At 44.0% G+C, this 14,946-nt stretch overlaps 1 protein-coding gene across 1 annotated transcript in view; it reads left to right on the top strand.

Annotated features, from left to right (window-relative positions):
- LOC111976870 (cadherin-4-like) overlaps window positions 1–14,946 on the top strand; it is a 614,552-nt gene that overhangs the window by 248,816 nt on the left and 350,790 nt on the right. Inside the window, exon 3 of the mRNA XM_070447844.1 lies at window positions 5,947–5,970. Within this exon, the coding sequence (XP_070303945.1) occupies window positions 5,947–5,970 (24 nt within the window). The remainder of the gene's footprint in view (window positions 1–5,946; window positions 5,971–14,946) is intronic.

Here is a 14,946-nt window from a genome sequence, read left to right as displayed (position 1 = left end):
AAGGGTTTTCTAATGATCAATTAGCCTTTTAAAATGATAAACTTGGATTAGCTAACACAACATGCCATTGGAACACAGGAGTGATGGTTGCTGATAATGGGCCTCTGTACGCCTATGTAGATATTCCATACAAAATCTGCCATTTCCAGCTACAATAGTAATTCACAACATTAACAATGTCTACACTGTATTTTTTATCAATTTGCTGTTATTTTAATGGACAAAAAAGTAGCTTTTTTTTCAAAAACAAGGACATTTCTAAGTGACCACAAACTTTTGAATTGCACTCAAGGCCATATGCAAACAGGTAAACGCTAATGTTAAATGTGCAACCAGAGGAAATAAAAACTCTAGACCACCTTTACTCCACACACAGAAACGCGTACAAAGCTCATCCTCCATTTGGCAAATCTGACCATAATTCTATCCTCTAAACACTAAAACAGGTTAGCATCAGTGACTCGGTCATTTAAGAAGTGGTCAGATGACGCAGATGCTAAGCTACAGGACTGTTTTGCTAGCACAGACTGGAATTTGTTACTGGATTCCTCCGATGGCATTGAGGAGTACACCACATCAGTCACTGGCTTCATCAATAAGTTCTTCAATGATGTTGTCCCCACAGTGACCATACGTACATACCCCAACCAGAAGCCATGGATTACAGGCAACATCTGCAGTGAGCTAGAGGGTAGAGCTGCCACTTTCAAGGAGGTGGACTCTAACCCGGACCCTTATAAGAAATCCCCTCAGACGAACAATGAAACAGGCAAAGCGTCAATACTGGACTAAGATTGAATCACACTACATCGTTTCCTACGCTTGTCGAATGTGTCAGGGCTTGTTAGCTATAACAGACTACAAAGGAAAACACAGCCGTGAGCTGCCCAGTGACACGAGCCTACCAGACAAGCTAAATTACTTCTATGCTCGCTTCGAGGCAAGCAACACTGAAGCATACATGAGAGCTTTAGCTGTTCCGGACGACTGTGTACTATCTCCGTAGCCGATGTGAATAAGACATTTTAACAAGTCAACATTCACAAGGCCGCGGGGCCAGACGGATTCCCAGGACGTTTCCCCCGAGCATGCGCTGACCAACTGGCAGGTGTCTTCACTGACATTTTCAACCTCTTCCTGTCCGAGTCTGTAATACCAACATATTTCAGGCAGACCACCAGGCCACCACGTCTGTATCCATGAAGTGCTTAGAAAGGCTGGTCATGGCTCACATCAACACCATTATCCCATTATCCCAGAAACCCTAGACCCACTCCAATTTGCATACCGCCCCAACAGATCCACAGATGATGCAATCTCTATTGCACTCCACACTGCACTTTCCCACCAGGACAAAAGGAACACCTACCTGAGTATGCTATTCATTGACTACAGCTCAGAGTTCAACACCATAGTGCCCTCAAAGCTCATCAATAAGCTAAGGACCCTGGGACTAAACACCTCCCTCTGCAACTGGATCCTGGGCTTCCTGACGGGCCACTCCCAGGTGGTAAGGGTTTGTCGCTGGTCACCATAGCRGCACCCACCTGTAGCACGTGCTCCAGCAGGTATATCTCTCTGGTCACCCCCAAAACCAATTCTTCCTTTGGCCGCCTCTCCTTCCAGTTCTCTGCTGCCAATGACTGGAATGAACTACAAAAATCTCTGAAACTGGAAACACTTATCTCCTTCACTAGCTTTAAGCACCAGCTGTCAGAGCAGCTCACAGATTACTGCACCTGTACATAGCCCATCTATAATTTAGCCCAAACAACTACCTCTCCACCTACTGTATTTATTTATTTATTTTGCTCCTTTGCACCCCATTATTTCTATCTTTACTTTGTACATTCTTCCACTGCAAATCAACCATTCCAGTGTTTTACTTGCTATATTGTATTTTTTTTGCCTTTACCTCCCTTATCTCACCTCATTTGCTCACATTGCATATACTTATTTTTTTCTACTGTACTATTGACTGTATGTTTGTTTTACTCCATGTGTAACTCTGTGTTGTTGTATGTGTCGAACTGCTTTGCTTTATCTTGGCCAGGTCGCAATTGTAAATGAGAACTTGTTCTCAACTTGCCTACCTGGTTNTGTATGTGTCGAACTGCTTTGCTTTATCTTGGCCAGGTCGCAATTGTAAATGAGAACTTGTTCTCAACTTGCCTACCTGGTTAAATAAAGGTGAAATAAAATAAAAAAACAACACATCTGATCCTCAACACGGCGTCCCTCAGGGGTGCATGTTCAGTCCCCTCCTGTACTCGCTGTTCACCCACGACTGCATGGCCAGGCACGACTCCAACACCATCATTAAGTTTGCCGATGACACAACAGTGGTAGGACTGATCATCGACAAGACAGCCTATAGGGAGGAGATCAGAGACCTGGTTGTGTGGTGCCAGGATAACAACCTCTCCCTCAACGTTATCAAGACAAAGGAGATGATTGTGGACTACAGGAAAAGGAGGACCGTGCACATCCCCATTCTCGTTGACGGGGCTGTAGTGGAGCAGGTTTAGAGCTTCAAGTTCCTTGGTGTCCACATCACCAGGAGACTATCATGGTTCAAACACACCAAGACAGTCGTGAAGAGGGCACGACAAAGCCTAATCACCCTCAGGAGACTGAAAAGATTTGGCATGGGTCCTCATATCATCAAAAGGTTCTACAGCTGCACCATCGAGAGCATCCTGACCGGTTACATCAATGCCTGGTATGGCAACTGCTCAGCCTCTGACCGCAAGGCACTACAGAGGGTAGTGCGTACAGCCCAGTACATCACTGGGGCCAAGCTTCCTGCCATCCAGGACCTCTATACTAGGCCGTGTCAGAGGAAGGCCCTAAAATATTGTCGAAGACTCCTGCCACCCTAGTCATAGACTGTTCTCTCTGCTCGTGGTACCGGAGCGCCAAGTCTAGGTCCAAAAGGCTTCTATACAGCTTATACCCCCAARCCATAATTCTCCTGAACAGCTAATCAAATGGCTACCCGGACTATTTGCATTGTGTGTGTGTGTGTGTGTGTGTCCACCCTTCTTTTACACTGCTGCTACTCTCTGGTTATTATCTATGAGTAGTCACTTTAACTCTACTTACATTTACATATTACCTCAATTACCTCGACTAACCTGTGCCCCTGCACATTGACTCTGTACCGGTACCCCCTCTTTATAGCCTCGCTACTGTTATTTTACTGCTGCTCTTTAACTTCTCTAGGATATGTGGGACGCTACCGTCCCACTTGGCCAATAGCCAGGGAAAATGTAGAGCGCCAAATTCAAAAAAATGATATAAAATCAAACTTTCTTTAAATCACACATGTAAGATACCAAATTAAAGCTACACTCGTTGTGAATCCAGCCACCATGTCAGATTTCAAAAAGGCTTTTCGGTGAAAGCATAAGATGCTATTATCTGATGATAGCACAACAGTAAACAAAGAGAGTGTAGCATATTTCAACACTGCAGGCACGACACAAAACGCAGAAATAAAATATAAATCATGCCTTACCTTTGACGAGATTCTTTTGTTGGCACTCCAATATGTCCAATAAACATCACAAATGGTCCTTTTGTTCGATTAATTCCGTCCATATATATCCAAATTGTCCATTTATTTGGCGCGGTTGATCCAGAAAAAAACAGCTTCCAATTTGCGCAAAGTCACTACAAAATATCTAAAAAATTACCTCTAAACTTTGCCAAAACATTTCAAACTACTTTTGTAATACAACTTAAGGTATTTGTAAACTTTAATAATCGATCAAATTGAAGACGGGTCTATCTGTTTTCAATACAGAGATCAACAAACTAACGCTACTTTTCTAGTCTTGCGCAACTATCAAACAGTACACATGACGTTACACTGTTTCCAGGTGGCCTTACTTCTTCTCTCCACAAAGGAATAACCTCAACCTATTTCCAAAGAGTGGTGACATCCAGTGGAAGCGGTAGGAACTGAAAACAGGGTGATTAGAAATCCAGTATTCCAATGAAAATTCATTGAACAGACAGTGACTTAAAAAAATAAAATAATGAATGGTTAGTCCTCGGGGTTTTGCCTGCTACATAAGTTCTGTTATACTTACAGACATGATTCAAACAGTTTTAGAAACTTCAGAGTGTTTTCTATCCAAATCTACTAATAATATGCATATCTTATATTCTGGGGATGAGTAGAAGGAAGTTGAAATTGGGCACGCTATTTATCCAATAGTGAATTTGCTGCCCCCTATCCTAGAGAAGTTTTAACTGTTTGTTATTTTTATTTAACACTTATTTTCTTAAAACTGCGTTGTTGGTTAAGGGCTTGTAAACATTTCACTGAAAGGTCTACACCTGTTGTATTCAGCGCATGTGACAAATACAATTTTATTTGATCTATTTTTTTCTCCTCTCCCTCCCATCTCTCTCTCTGTGGAAATGGTAGATAAGGCCTGGGAAGGTTGTTAGGAGATAGACAGAGACAGACAGGCATGCAGACAGCCCCCTGATAAAGTGTGCTTGCCAGAACCTCTCTATCTGGCATGCTCTCTCCCTCTCTTTTAGTTGTAATTGAAGATGGTTGAATTTACTCTGTTGGCCTGCGTCAACAGAGTCTCATGTTCAATTATTGAGCATGACAAAATTTGTTTGAAAGGTTAGGAGTCTTTCCCATGTTTTCCCATATCCCTTTCATTGAGGGATTGGCGAGATATAACAAGCTTCAGATAGAAGTCTTACTGTTTCATTCTAGATGTGTCGACCTCTTATCAACTGCATTCATGGCTACACGGTTTCTTCAATGGAGACGGCAGAGTTGGCATGATAGGATGTGGTATGGCACCAGAACATGCCAACACCAACTGTACCAGTTTGCAGAGGATTTTCTCTCCAGCGAGGGCCATCCCACTGCTGTGAAGCTACAGTAACAGACAGTCAGAACCATGTAATAACCAGCTGGGCAATATTGGCCCAAATCCTCCTGAACACCTCACCAAACAAAAAGCAGCAAGCCGTTAACTTCCACCCAATCCCACGCCGCGCTGCTTTGATCTACACCGACGCCACAATGGAGGCCATTTTTATWATTTTTCTGGCAATTAGGCAAAGCAGCAGATTATCTCCCTTTCAGCCCAACCTCTCTCGCTAATCCACCCGTATTCAATTACTACAGGCCTCCCCTGTCTGCGGCCGTTTGGGCCAGTACACAAATGCGTTTAAGGATTTGGACTTCCGAGATTGCAACAGAAGAACGTATTTATTTTCGCATTCCTCATGACTTTTCAAGTCTATTAAATAAAAATKAAACTTTGGGAGCTTCCAAACAGTGTTGTGGTAAATATTTTATGAGAACAATAAGGTAAATGTCCCCTCTGTTGTTGTGACACTTAAAACAAGAGTGCCTCTACAACCCTCCCACTAAACATTTTTAATGTTTTCATCCCCAAAAGAATGTGGATTGTGTTCTCACAAAGCCAAGATGTTATTGCTTTACTTATTCAAAATCTCCACTCACAGTAACTTGTATGATGGATTGCAGTTGACTAGGAATTTCATGAATTCTCTGCTCTTCACTCTCTAGGCCTCCATTTCTTTGTCTTGGTGGGATAGATCAGACAGAATCTCCTTCTGTCAGTCTCTTCTTCTCTCTTTCTCCATCTCTCTTCCCCTCTCTCCATCTTACTCCCTCCCTCCCTCTCAGGATGGTTGAAAGGCAGCAGTACTGTGTGTGTGTGTTGAAGTGGAGTGGTTGTGCTGTTGGAGGGCTGAGATGAAAGACCCCCTGACTGTGTTCTAACGGCCCCCTTCTGTTTACCCTCCTGGGCCACGACGTTGTTCCCCTCCCAGCGAATCACTGACTGCTGCTGTCATCTCCGCCATTTGATATGTCTCAGAGACAACAGCCTGTCAACCGCTAACACACTCCTCTCTTTTCTCTCTCCCTTTCATCTGCAGATTCCACCGTGTCATCTCCGAAAGGTAAAGCAACACACAATCAGTCACCTGTGTCCCTCCGCTGTTTGAGACGTGGTGTGTATGTGTGTGTGCGTGTGTGTGCGTGTGTGTGTGTGTGTGTGTGTGTGTGTGTGTGTGTGTGTGTGTGTGTGCAGCAGCAGCTTTGTGTTTGTTCTCAACTACTGTTTATCAACACTTATACCTAAGGTGTTGGCGATGTGAAGTCAAGGTTACTGTTGTGTCGCTGATATCATGGTTCCCATACACCCACCCATACATTATAGCCAATAGCATTGCTCCATACATTACATTAGTAATATATAATCCACACTATTTGCATCACTGATGACTCAGACTCTCTGTGACCCTCATCACTTATGGCAGTGTTCCCTAACTCCAGTCCTCCAGTACCCCCAACAGTACATATTTTTGTTATAAACCTAGACAAGCACACCTCATTCAACTCATCGAGGGCTTGATGATTAGTTGACAAGTTGAATCAGGTGTGTTTCTCTAGGGTTACAACACAAATGTGTGCTGTTGAGGGTACTGGAGGACTGGAGTTGGGAAACACTGGGTCATAGCATATACTGTAGGTAAAGCCTTGTGTATGTTAATGTGTGGGTGGACAGCAGCGAGAGTGATTGTGTTTCTCAGTATACCTGGGAGGTGGGGTAGGGTTGGTTGGTGGGAGGGGCGGGGCTGTCTGTCGGGCTGTTTTGATGGGGGGGATAATGATCAGAGTAGAAGCTGACATTGTGAATAGCTCCGGGGGGCTCGTTCTGAGTGGCAGCACGGTGCAGGTATATGCATCAGGACGTTTCATCCCTTTACTCTGTGTAATGAAGATGACGGCGGAGGGTGTGTCGTAGCCCGCATCCTGTGTTATTGCACCGGTGGTGAGGACAATATACAATCAGTCGTGCTACTTTATAGTTGATAAACTTGACTTTGTTCAAACTTTGTTTTTGTATACTTTGTTTGTTTTTAATGATGGTATTGTTGTTTTTACTGCAATAGTGTGGAGGGAGGTAGCATCTTTTTTTCCTCAAGAGGGAATATTTTCTTGGTAACTCCTTAACATATTGTGACACACACTGACTCTAAGTATACTCATACATACCGTACACTGCATTTCCTGTACATAGCCATACCGGCAATGTGCTTGATACCCTCACAAAATGCACGTGTTTGATACACACACAGTAACACACACGCGCACACACACGCACGTACACATGCACACACTGGTTTTCTTAGTATGTGTGTGCTTTGTGCATGTGAGTCTATGCATGTGTGTGTCTGCATTTGTGTGTGTGCGTGTGTGGGAGTCTGCACATGTATGTGTTGTCAGGCGGCTCTATAAAGCTAAGTGACATGTGGTGCGGCTGCACTGTGTAGTCTGATGAATGTTGAGCAGGAACAGAGGCTGGTGTGGTGTACATCATCTCTCTACAGACACAATCCCATATGCCGGCTGCTGAAGGAGAGACACATAAATAAGGCCATCCACTGCACCCTGTGTGTGTTTGTGTGTGTGTGTGTGTGTGTGTGTGTGTGTGTGTGTGTGTGTGTGTGTGTGTGTGTGGTGTGTGGCATGCGGTCGTGTGCATCTATGTCGTGTATGCATTTGTGTCCCTGTGTGTGTTTGTGTGTGACATACTAATCTAGGCATTTTACAGCTATGCTAACCCATTCACACAGGCAGATACACACCTTATTTTAACACACTCCCCTTGTCCCTCAAACGTTTACCCAGCACACTCAAATACCCACACATAGCTGTATAGAGGAATGGGTAACTATTCATTCACACACAGTGAGTTATGGAGGGATTTACAGATATGACAACACCATCGGTACTGAGGAGCCTTTGGGCCTTGAGCTGAAGATAAGACATAGGGTCTCATATCTCTCTCTCTGCTATCGTCTTCTCTCCTTGTCTCTCGCTCCTGTGTGTGTGTGTGTGTGTGTGTGTGTTTGTGTGTGTGTGTGTGTTATACCCCTGCAAGGGGGAAATATAGAAATAAATCACACAGAAATTTAACTTCGGCTTCAAGTCACTTGTAATGAGTGAGGTGGGAAGCCCTGTGCCCCCTTATAGGAATTCCTAGGTATAAATAGTCAGATCAAACAGACATCACTAGAGCACACAGATGGTATTATTAAGATAACTGAATAGCTTATTGGTACACATTATAATGCTGTATTATTATATTGTTATTATTAAGGCATATTTCATTATATCACGTGTGTGTGTGTGTGTGAGCATGTGTGTTGGCAGTGTCAACCACTCATCAACCCTGCCCCCTCCTGAGTGGCAAAGTTACAGTTTTGACTTATATCTTCTTGAAAATCTTTGGTAAGACTTGAAAATTGCTGTCTAGCCATGATCCACAACATTTTGACAGGGCTTGAAGAATTTTGAAAAGAATGATGGTCAAATCAAATCAAASTTTATTTGCCACATGCACCCAATACAACAAGTGTAGACTTTACCGTGAAATGCTTACTTACAAACCCTTAACCAACAGTGCAGTTCAAGAAGAAGAAAATATTTACCAAGTAGGCTAAAATAAAAAGTAACACAAAATGAATAACAATAACGAGGCTATATACAGGGGGCACCGGCACCGAGTCAGTGTGCAGAGGTACAGGCTAGTTGAGGTAATCTGTACATGTAGGTGGGGGCGAAGTGACTATGCATAGGTAACAAACAAACAGCGAGTAGCAGCAGTGTACAAGAGGGGGGGACAATGTAAATTGTCCGGTGGCGATTTTTATGAATTGTTCAGCAGTCTAATGGCTTCAGGGTAGAAGCTGTTGAGGAGCCTTTTGGTTGGCACTTGGCGGTACCGCTTGCCGTGCGGTAGCAGAGAAAACAGTCTATAACTTGAGTGACTGAACTCTCTAACAACTGTATGGGTTTTCCTCTGATACCGCCTATTATATAGGTCCTGGATGGCAGGAAGCTTGGCCCCAGTGATGTACTGGGCCGTTCRCACTACCCTCTGTRGYGCCTTRCRGTCAGATGCTGAGCAGTTGCCATACCAGCCGGTGATACAACCAGTCAGGATGCTCTCGATGGGATGGTGCAGCTGTAGAACCTTTTGAGGATCTGGAGGCCCACGCCTCCAGGCCCAACTCTTTTCAGTCTCCTGAGGGGGAAAAGGTTTTGTCGTGCCCTCTTCACGACTGTCTTGGTGTGTTTGGACCATGATAGTTCGTTGGTGATGTGGACACCAAGGAACTTGAAACTCTCGACCCACTCCACTACAGCCCCGTCGATGTTAATGGGGGCCTGTTCGGCCTGCCTTTTCCTGTAGTCCACAATCAGGTCCTTTGTCTTGCTCACATTGAGGGAGAGGTTGTTGTCCTGGCACCACACTGCCAGTTCTCTGACCTCCTCCCTATAGGCCGTCTCATCGTTGTCGGTGATCAGGCCTCCCACTGTTGTGTCATCTGCAAACTTAATGATGGTGTTGTGTTTGGCCAGTCGTGTTTGGCCACGCAGTCGTGGGTGAACAGGGAATACAGGAGGGTCTAAGTACACACCCCTGAAGGGCCCCAGTGTTAAAGATCAGCGTGGCAGACGTGTTGTTGCCTACTCTTACCACCTGGGGGTGGCCCGTCAGGAAGTCCAGGATCCAGTTGCAGAGGGAGGTGTTTAGTCCCAGAGTCCTTAGCTTGTGATGAGCTTCGTGGGCACTATGGTGTTGAATGCTGAGCTGTAGTCAATGAAAAGCATTCTCACATTCTCCTTTTGTCCAGGTGGGAAAGAGCAGTGTGGAGTGCGATTGAGATTGCGTCATCTGTGGATCTGTTGGGGCGGTATGCAAATTGGAGTGGGTCTAGGGTGTCCAGGAGGATGCTGTTGACGTGAGCCATGACCAGCCTTTTAAAGCACTTCATGGCTACCAACGTGAGTGCCACGGGGCAGTAATCATTTAGGCAGGTTACCTTCACTTCCTTGGGCACAGGGACTATGGTGGTCTGCTTGAAACATGTATGTATTACAGACTCGGTCAGGGAGATGGTGAAAATGTCAGTGAAGACACTTGACAGTTGGTCCGCGCATGCTTTGAATACACGTCCTGGTAATCCGTCTGGCCCAGAGGCTTTGTGAATGTTGACCTGTTTAAAGGTTTTGTTCACATCGGCTACCGAGAGCGTTATCACACAGTCATCCAGAACAGCTGGTGCTCGCATGCATGCTTCAGTGTTGCTTGCCTCGAAACGAGCATAAAAGGCATTTGGCTCATCTGGTAGGCTTGCATCACTGGGCAGCTCGTGTCTGGGTTTCCCTTTATAGTCCGTAATAATTTTCAAGCCCTGCCACATCTGACGAGCGTCAGAGCCGGTSTAGAAGGATTCAATCTTAATCCTGTATTGCGCTTTGCTTGTTTGATGGTTCGTCTGAGGGCATAGCGGGATTTCTTATAAGCGTCCGGATTAGTCTCCCGCTACTTGAAAGCGGCAGCTCTAGCCTTTAGCTCGATGTGGATGTTGCCTGTCAATGTGGATGTTGCATGGCTTCTGGTTGGGATATGTACGTACAGTCACTGTGGGGACGACGTCATCGATGTACTTATTGATGAAGCCGATGACGAAGGTGGTGTATTCCTCAATGCCATTGGAAGAATCCCGGAACATATTCCAGTCTGTGCTCGCAAAACAGTCCTGTAGTGTAGCATCCGCGTCATCTGACCACTTCCGTATTGAGCGAGTCACTAGTACTTCCTGCTTTAGTTTTCACTTGTAAGCAGGAATCAGGAGGATAGAATTGTGGTCAGATTTGCCAAATGGAGGGCGGCGGAGAGCTTTGTATACATCTCTGTGTGTGGAGTAAAGGTGGTCCAGGATTTTTCCCCCCCTGTTTGCACATGTGACATGCCGGTAAGTTTGCCTGCATTAAAGTCCATTAGGAGCGCCGCTTCTGGGTGTGCASTTTCTTCTTTGCTTATGGCCTTATAGGCAAGCAATACCTTGAGACTTCTTTAATATTAGACATTGCGCACCAGCTGTTATTGACAAAAAGACACACAYCCCCACCCCTCGTCTTACCAGAGGTAGCGTCTCTGTTCTGCTGGTGCATGGAAAATCCCGCCAGCTCTATATTGTTTCTTCATTCAGCCACGTCTTGGTGAATCATAAGATGTTACCGGTTTTAATGTCCCGTTGGTAGTATAATCTTAATAGTAGGTTTTAATTTTTTTTATATATTTTTTTTTATAACGATTGCATGTTAGCAAGGAGATTGTAAGGCATTGGGAGTTTACTCACTCGCCTCCGGCTTCTCAGAAGGATCCCCGATCTGCATCCACTTTTCCGGCGTCTTTTCTTCAAGAAAAAGKCGTGGATCTGGGCCTGTTCCAGTGAAAGCAGGATATCCATCTCGTCGGACTCGTTAACCTTGCTAGGACACACCTTCCGCTAGCGGAACCCCTGACAACATTCCGCTGAAAAGGCAGCGCGGGAAATTCAAAAATATTTTTTTGAAATATGTAACTTTCACACATTAACAAGTCCAATACAGTAAATGAAAGATAAACAATAATCTACCCATTGTAATCTACCCATCGTGTCCGATTTTAAAAAATGCGTTACAGCGAAAACACAACATRTGATTATGTTAGATCACCGCCAAGTCCAAAAAACACACAGCCATTTTCCCAGCCAAAGATAGGAGTCACAAAAAGCAGAAATAGAGATCAAATTAATCACTAGGACATCATGTTACACAATACATGTATGTTTTGTTCGATAATGTGCATATTTATATCCAAAAATCTCAGTTTACATTGGCGCCATGTTCAGAAATGTCCGGAGAAATTGCAGAGAGCCACATTAAATAACAGAAATACTCATCATAAACTTTGATGAAAGATACATGTTTTACATAGAATTAAAGATACACTTGTTCTTAATGCAACTGCTGTGTCAGATTTAAAAAAAACTTTACGTAAAAAGCAAAACATGCAATAATCTGAGATGGCGCTCAGATAGAAACAACATTTCTCCGCCATGTTGGAGTCAACAGAAATACGAAATTACATGATAAATATTCCCTTACCTTTGATGATCTTCATCAGAATGCACTCCCAGGAATCCTAGTTCCACAATAAATTGTTGTTTTGTTCGATAATATCCATTATTTATGTCCAAGTAACTACTTTTGTTAGCACGTTAAGTACACATCTCCAAACGCTCGTGCAGATCCAGGCGAACGTCGGACGAAAACTTCAAAAAGTTATATTACAGGTCGAATAAACTTCTCAAACCAAGTAGAGAATCAATCTTTAGGATGTTTTTATCACAAATATTCAATAACGTTCCAACCGGAGAATTCCTTTGTGTCTATAGAAGTAATGGAATGCAAGTCGATATCATGTGGAATGCGCGTGACCAGGACCAGGACCAGGACCTGGCACTGCCAGACCACTGACTCAAACAGCTCCCATCCGGCTCAACATCACAGTAGAAGCTTCATTCAACGTTCTACAGACTGTTGACATCTAGTGGAAGGYGTAGGAAGTGCAAACAGATCCATATCCCACTGGAATTTCAATAGGCGATGAGTTGAAAATCGACCAGCCTCAGAATTCTCACATCCTGTTTGGATTTTTTCTCAGGTTTTTGCCTGCCATATGAGTTCTGTTATACTCACAGACATCATTAGAAACTTCAGAGTGTTTTATATCCAATAGTAATAATAATATGCATATATTAGCATCTGGGACAGAGTAGGAGGCAGTTCACTCTGGGCACGCTATTCATCCAAAGTGAAAATGCTGCCCCCTATCCCTAAAAAGTTAAAGGAAAAAGTTTCTTCCAGTCCGCAGTGAGGAATCGTTTTTCTGATGTCCAGAAGTGATTTTCGGCCATMAKAGACGGTAGCAGCAACATTATCTACACAATAAGTAAAACAATAAGTTACACAAAACGCTAAAAAAAATACAAATTTGCACAATTGGTTGCGAGAATGTAAAACGTCAGCCATGTTCTTCGGCACCATCTTTTTATATTGCACAGTCCAGGTGTGCAAAGCTCTTATAGACTTACCCAAGTAGACACAGCTGTAATCAATGCCAACATCTATTGACTCAGGGAGCTGAATATTTATGCAACGACTATATTTTAGTTATTACATTTATTGAGTATTTTGTATTACTGAGTATTTTGTGTAGATTGTTTTTTATCCCACTTTGTAACACAAACAATGGGAAGAAATCCAATGTGTCTTAATACTTTTGCAAGGCAGTGTAGCTTAAACAGAAGAAGCCTTGTTGTCTCACAAGAACAGAAGTCTATTGTCCCTAGCAGTGTGTGCTATTTCAGTATTTGAATGACCTCTACACTTCGTTCACTAGGACCATGTTAGACAGGCCCCTCATTATAGTCCAAGCTTCAACCTCAGCTCACCTCGACACACTCCACATCTCAACAGCCTTTCTCTGACGTTTCTCTCTATATCTTATCTCTCCTTTCCTATCGTACTCTCTCTCTATCTCTGTCTCCCCACACCATCTCTATTTATTGCTTGCTCTCTGTCTGTCTGTCTGTCTGTCTGTCTGTCTGTCTGTCTGGTGTTTCTGCACACATTATGTATCTGTTTGAACTGCAGAGGTCAAAGCTAAATTCTCCAACACAGCAAAAGCCTCACGGGGGAAGCCGGGCTAAGTACTCAGGCTGCCGATGGACCAGTGTGATAATTGATTAATCACAACAGAAGTTAATTGATTCTGCTGCTCATCGCTTTGCTGCAGAAAGCCTCCTTCATTCAAACAGCACACAGGAGGTTTATCCCTCCCTGGCCTCAGAGAGCTGAAGGTTCACACGCTCCATGCTCTCTTTATACCTCTCTGTCAACTTTCTCTTCCTTCACTACCCCACTCTCCACACTTCAAACTTCGTTCCTCAAACACTGCTGTGCTGTGGGGTTAGGGAGGCGTACCCTGGGGGGGGGGGGCATCACTGTAAATAAAGAATTTGTTCTTAACTGACTTACCTAGTTAAATAAAATAATACATGTATAACTATATTCAATGACACTCCACAGGGAAAGACAGTGTTGAGTGATGGCAAGTGGCACAAAGGCGGACTTAATTGATCTATATCGAAAATGAGTCTCTTTCTTAGGCTCTCGTCTTTTGTTTTAACTGTCAGCCCAACTATTCACAGTAGCCATTTCATGCCTGTTACTTCGAGACTAGCTTTATCTATTTCCTATTATACTCTATCTCTATTAGAGCAGCTTGGCTTGCAATCAAATCACTGTTTCTTTTCATATGTCATATTTATTTTACTGCTACCACACACCGCTTACTCTCTCTCTCTCTCTTCTCGCTCTCTCTCTCTCCTCTCTCCTTTCACCCCACTACAGTCTCTTCCTTATCTTTCACTTCCCTCAGACTTCTTTAGCTCCTTTTTCTTCTCTTCTTTTCGTTTGTTTCCCCTCATCCTCCCTCTCTCCCTCTCTTTCTCAGTGCATTTATCTTTTGTTGTGTCTTCTGTGCGGGCTAAGCTTAGGAGCGTGAAACATGGTTAAGCAGCTTAGCACTAACAGGGCTAATGAAGCCAGGGCGCCCTGGGTCCCTGTAAAGGAGATCAATGCTGCTACTCTGCCGCGTCTGTGGAGGCTGTCTGCATTTAATGATTTAGACAAAAACAGTCATACGGCCCGCAAACTAGCAGACAGAGCACTCTGATTATTGTGGTAATACTACAATGCTACCAAACACATGCCCATGTATGTGGGTAGGCAGACAGTCAGGCATGTACGCACACACACACACACACACACACACACACACACCACACACACACACACACACAACACACACACCACACACACACACACACACACACCACACACACACACACACACACACACACACACCACACACACACACACACAACACACACACACACACAACACACACAACACAAGCCACAACAAGCACCACACACACCCTCCACCACTCTCACCGAGCACCCAGG

This window comes from Salvelinus sp. IW2-2015, linkage group LG17 (genome assembly GCF_002910315.2).
Source record: "Salvelinus sp. IW2-2015 linkage group LG17, ASM291031v2, whole genome shotgun sequence".
Taxonomy (NCBI): domain Eukaryota; kingdom Metazoa; phylum Chordata; class Actinopteri; order Salmoniformes; family Salmonidae; genus Salvelinus; species Salvelinus sp. IW2-2015.
This window is presented reverse-complemented; position numbering and strand designations above follow the sequence as displayed.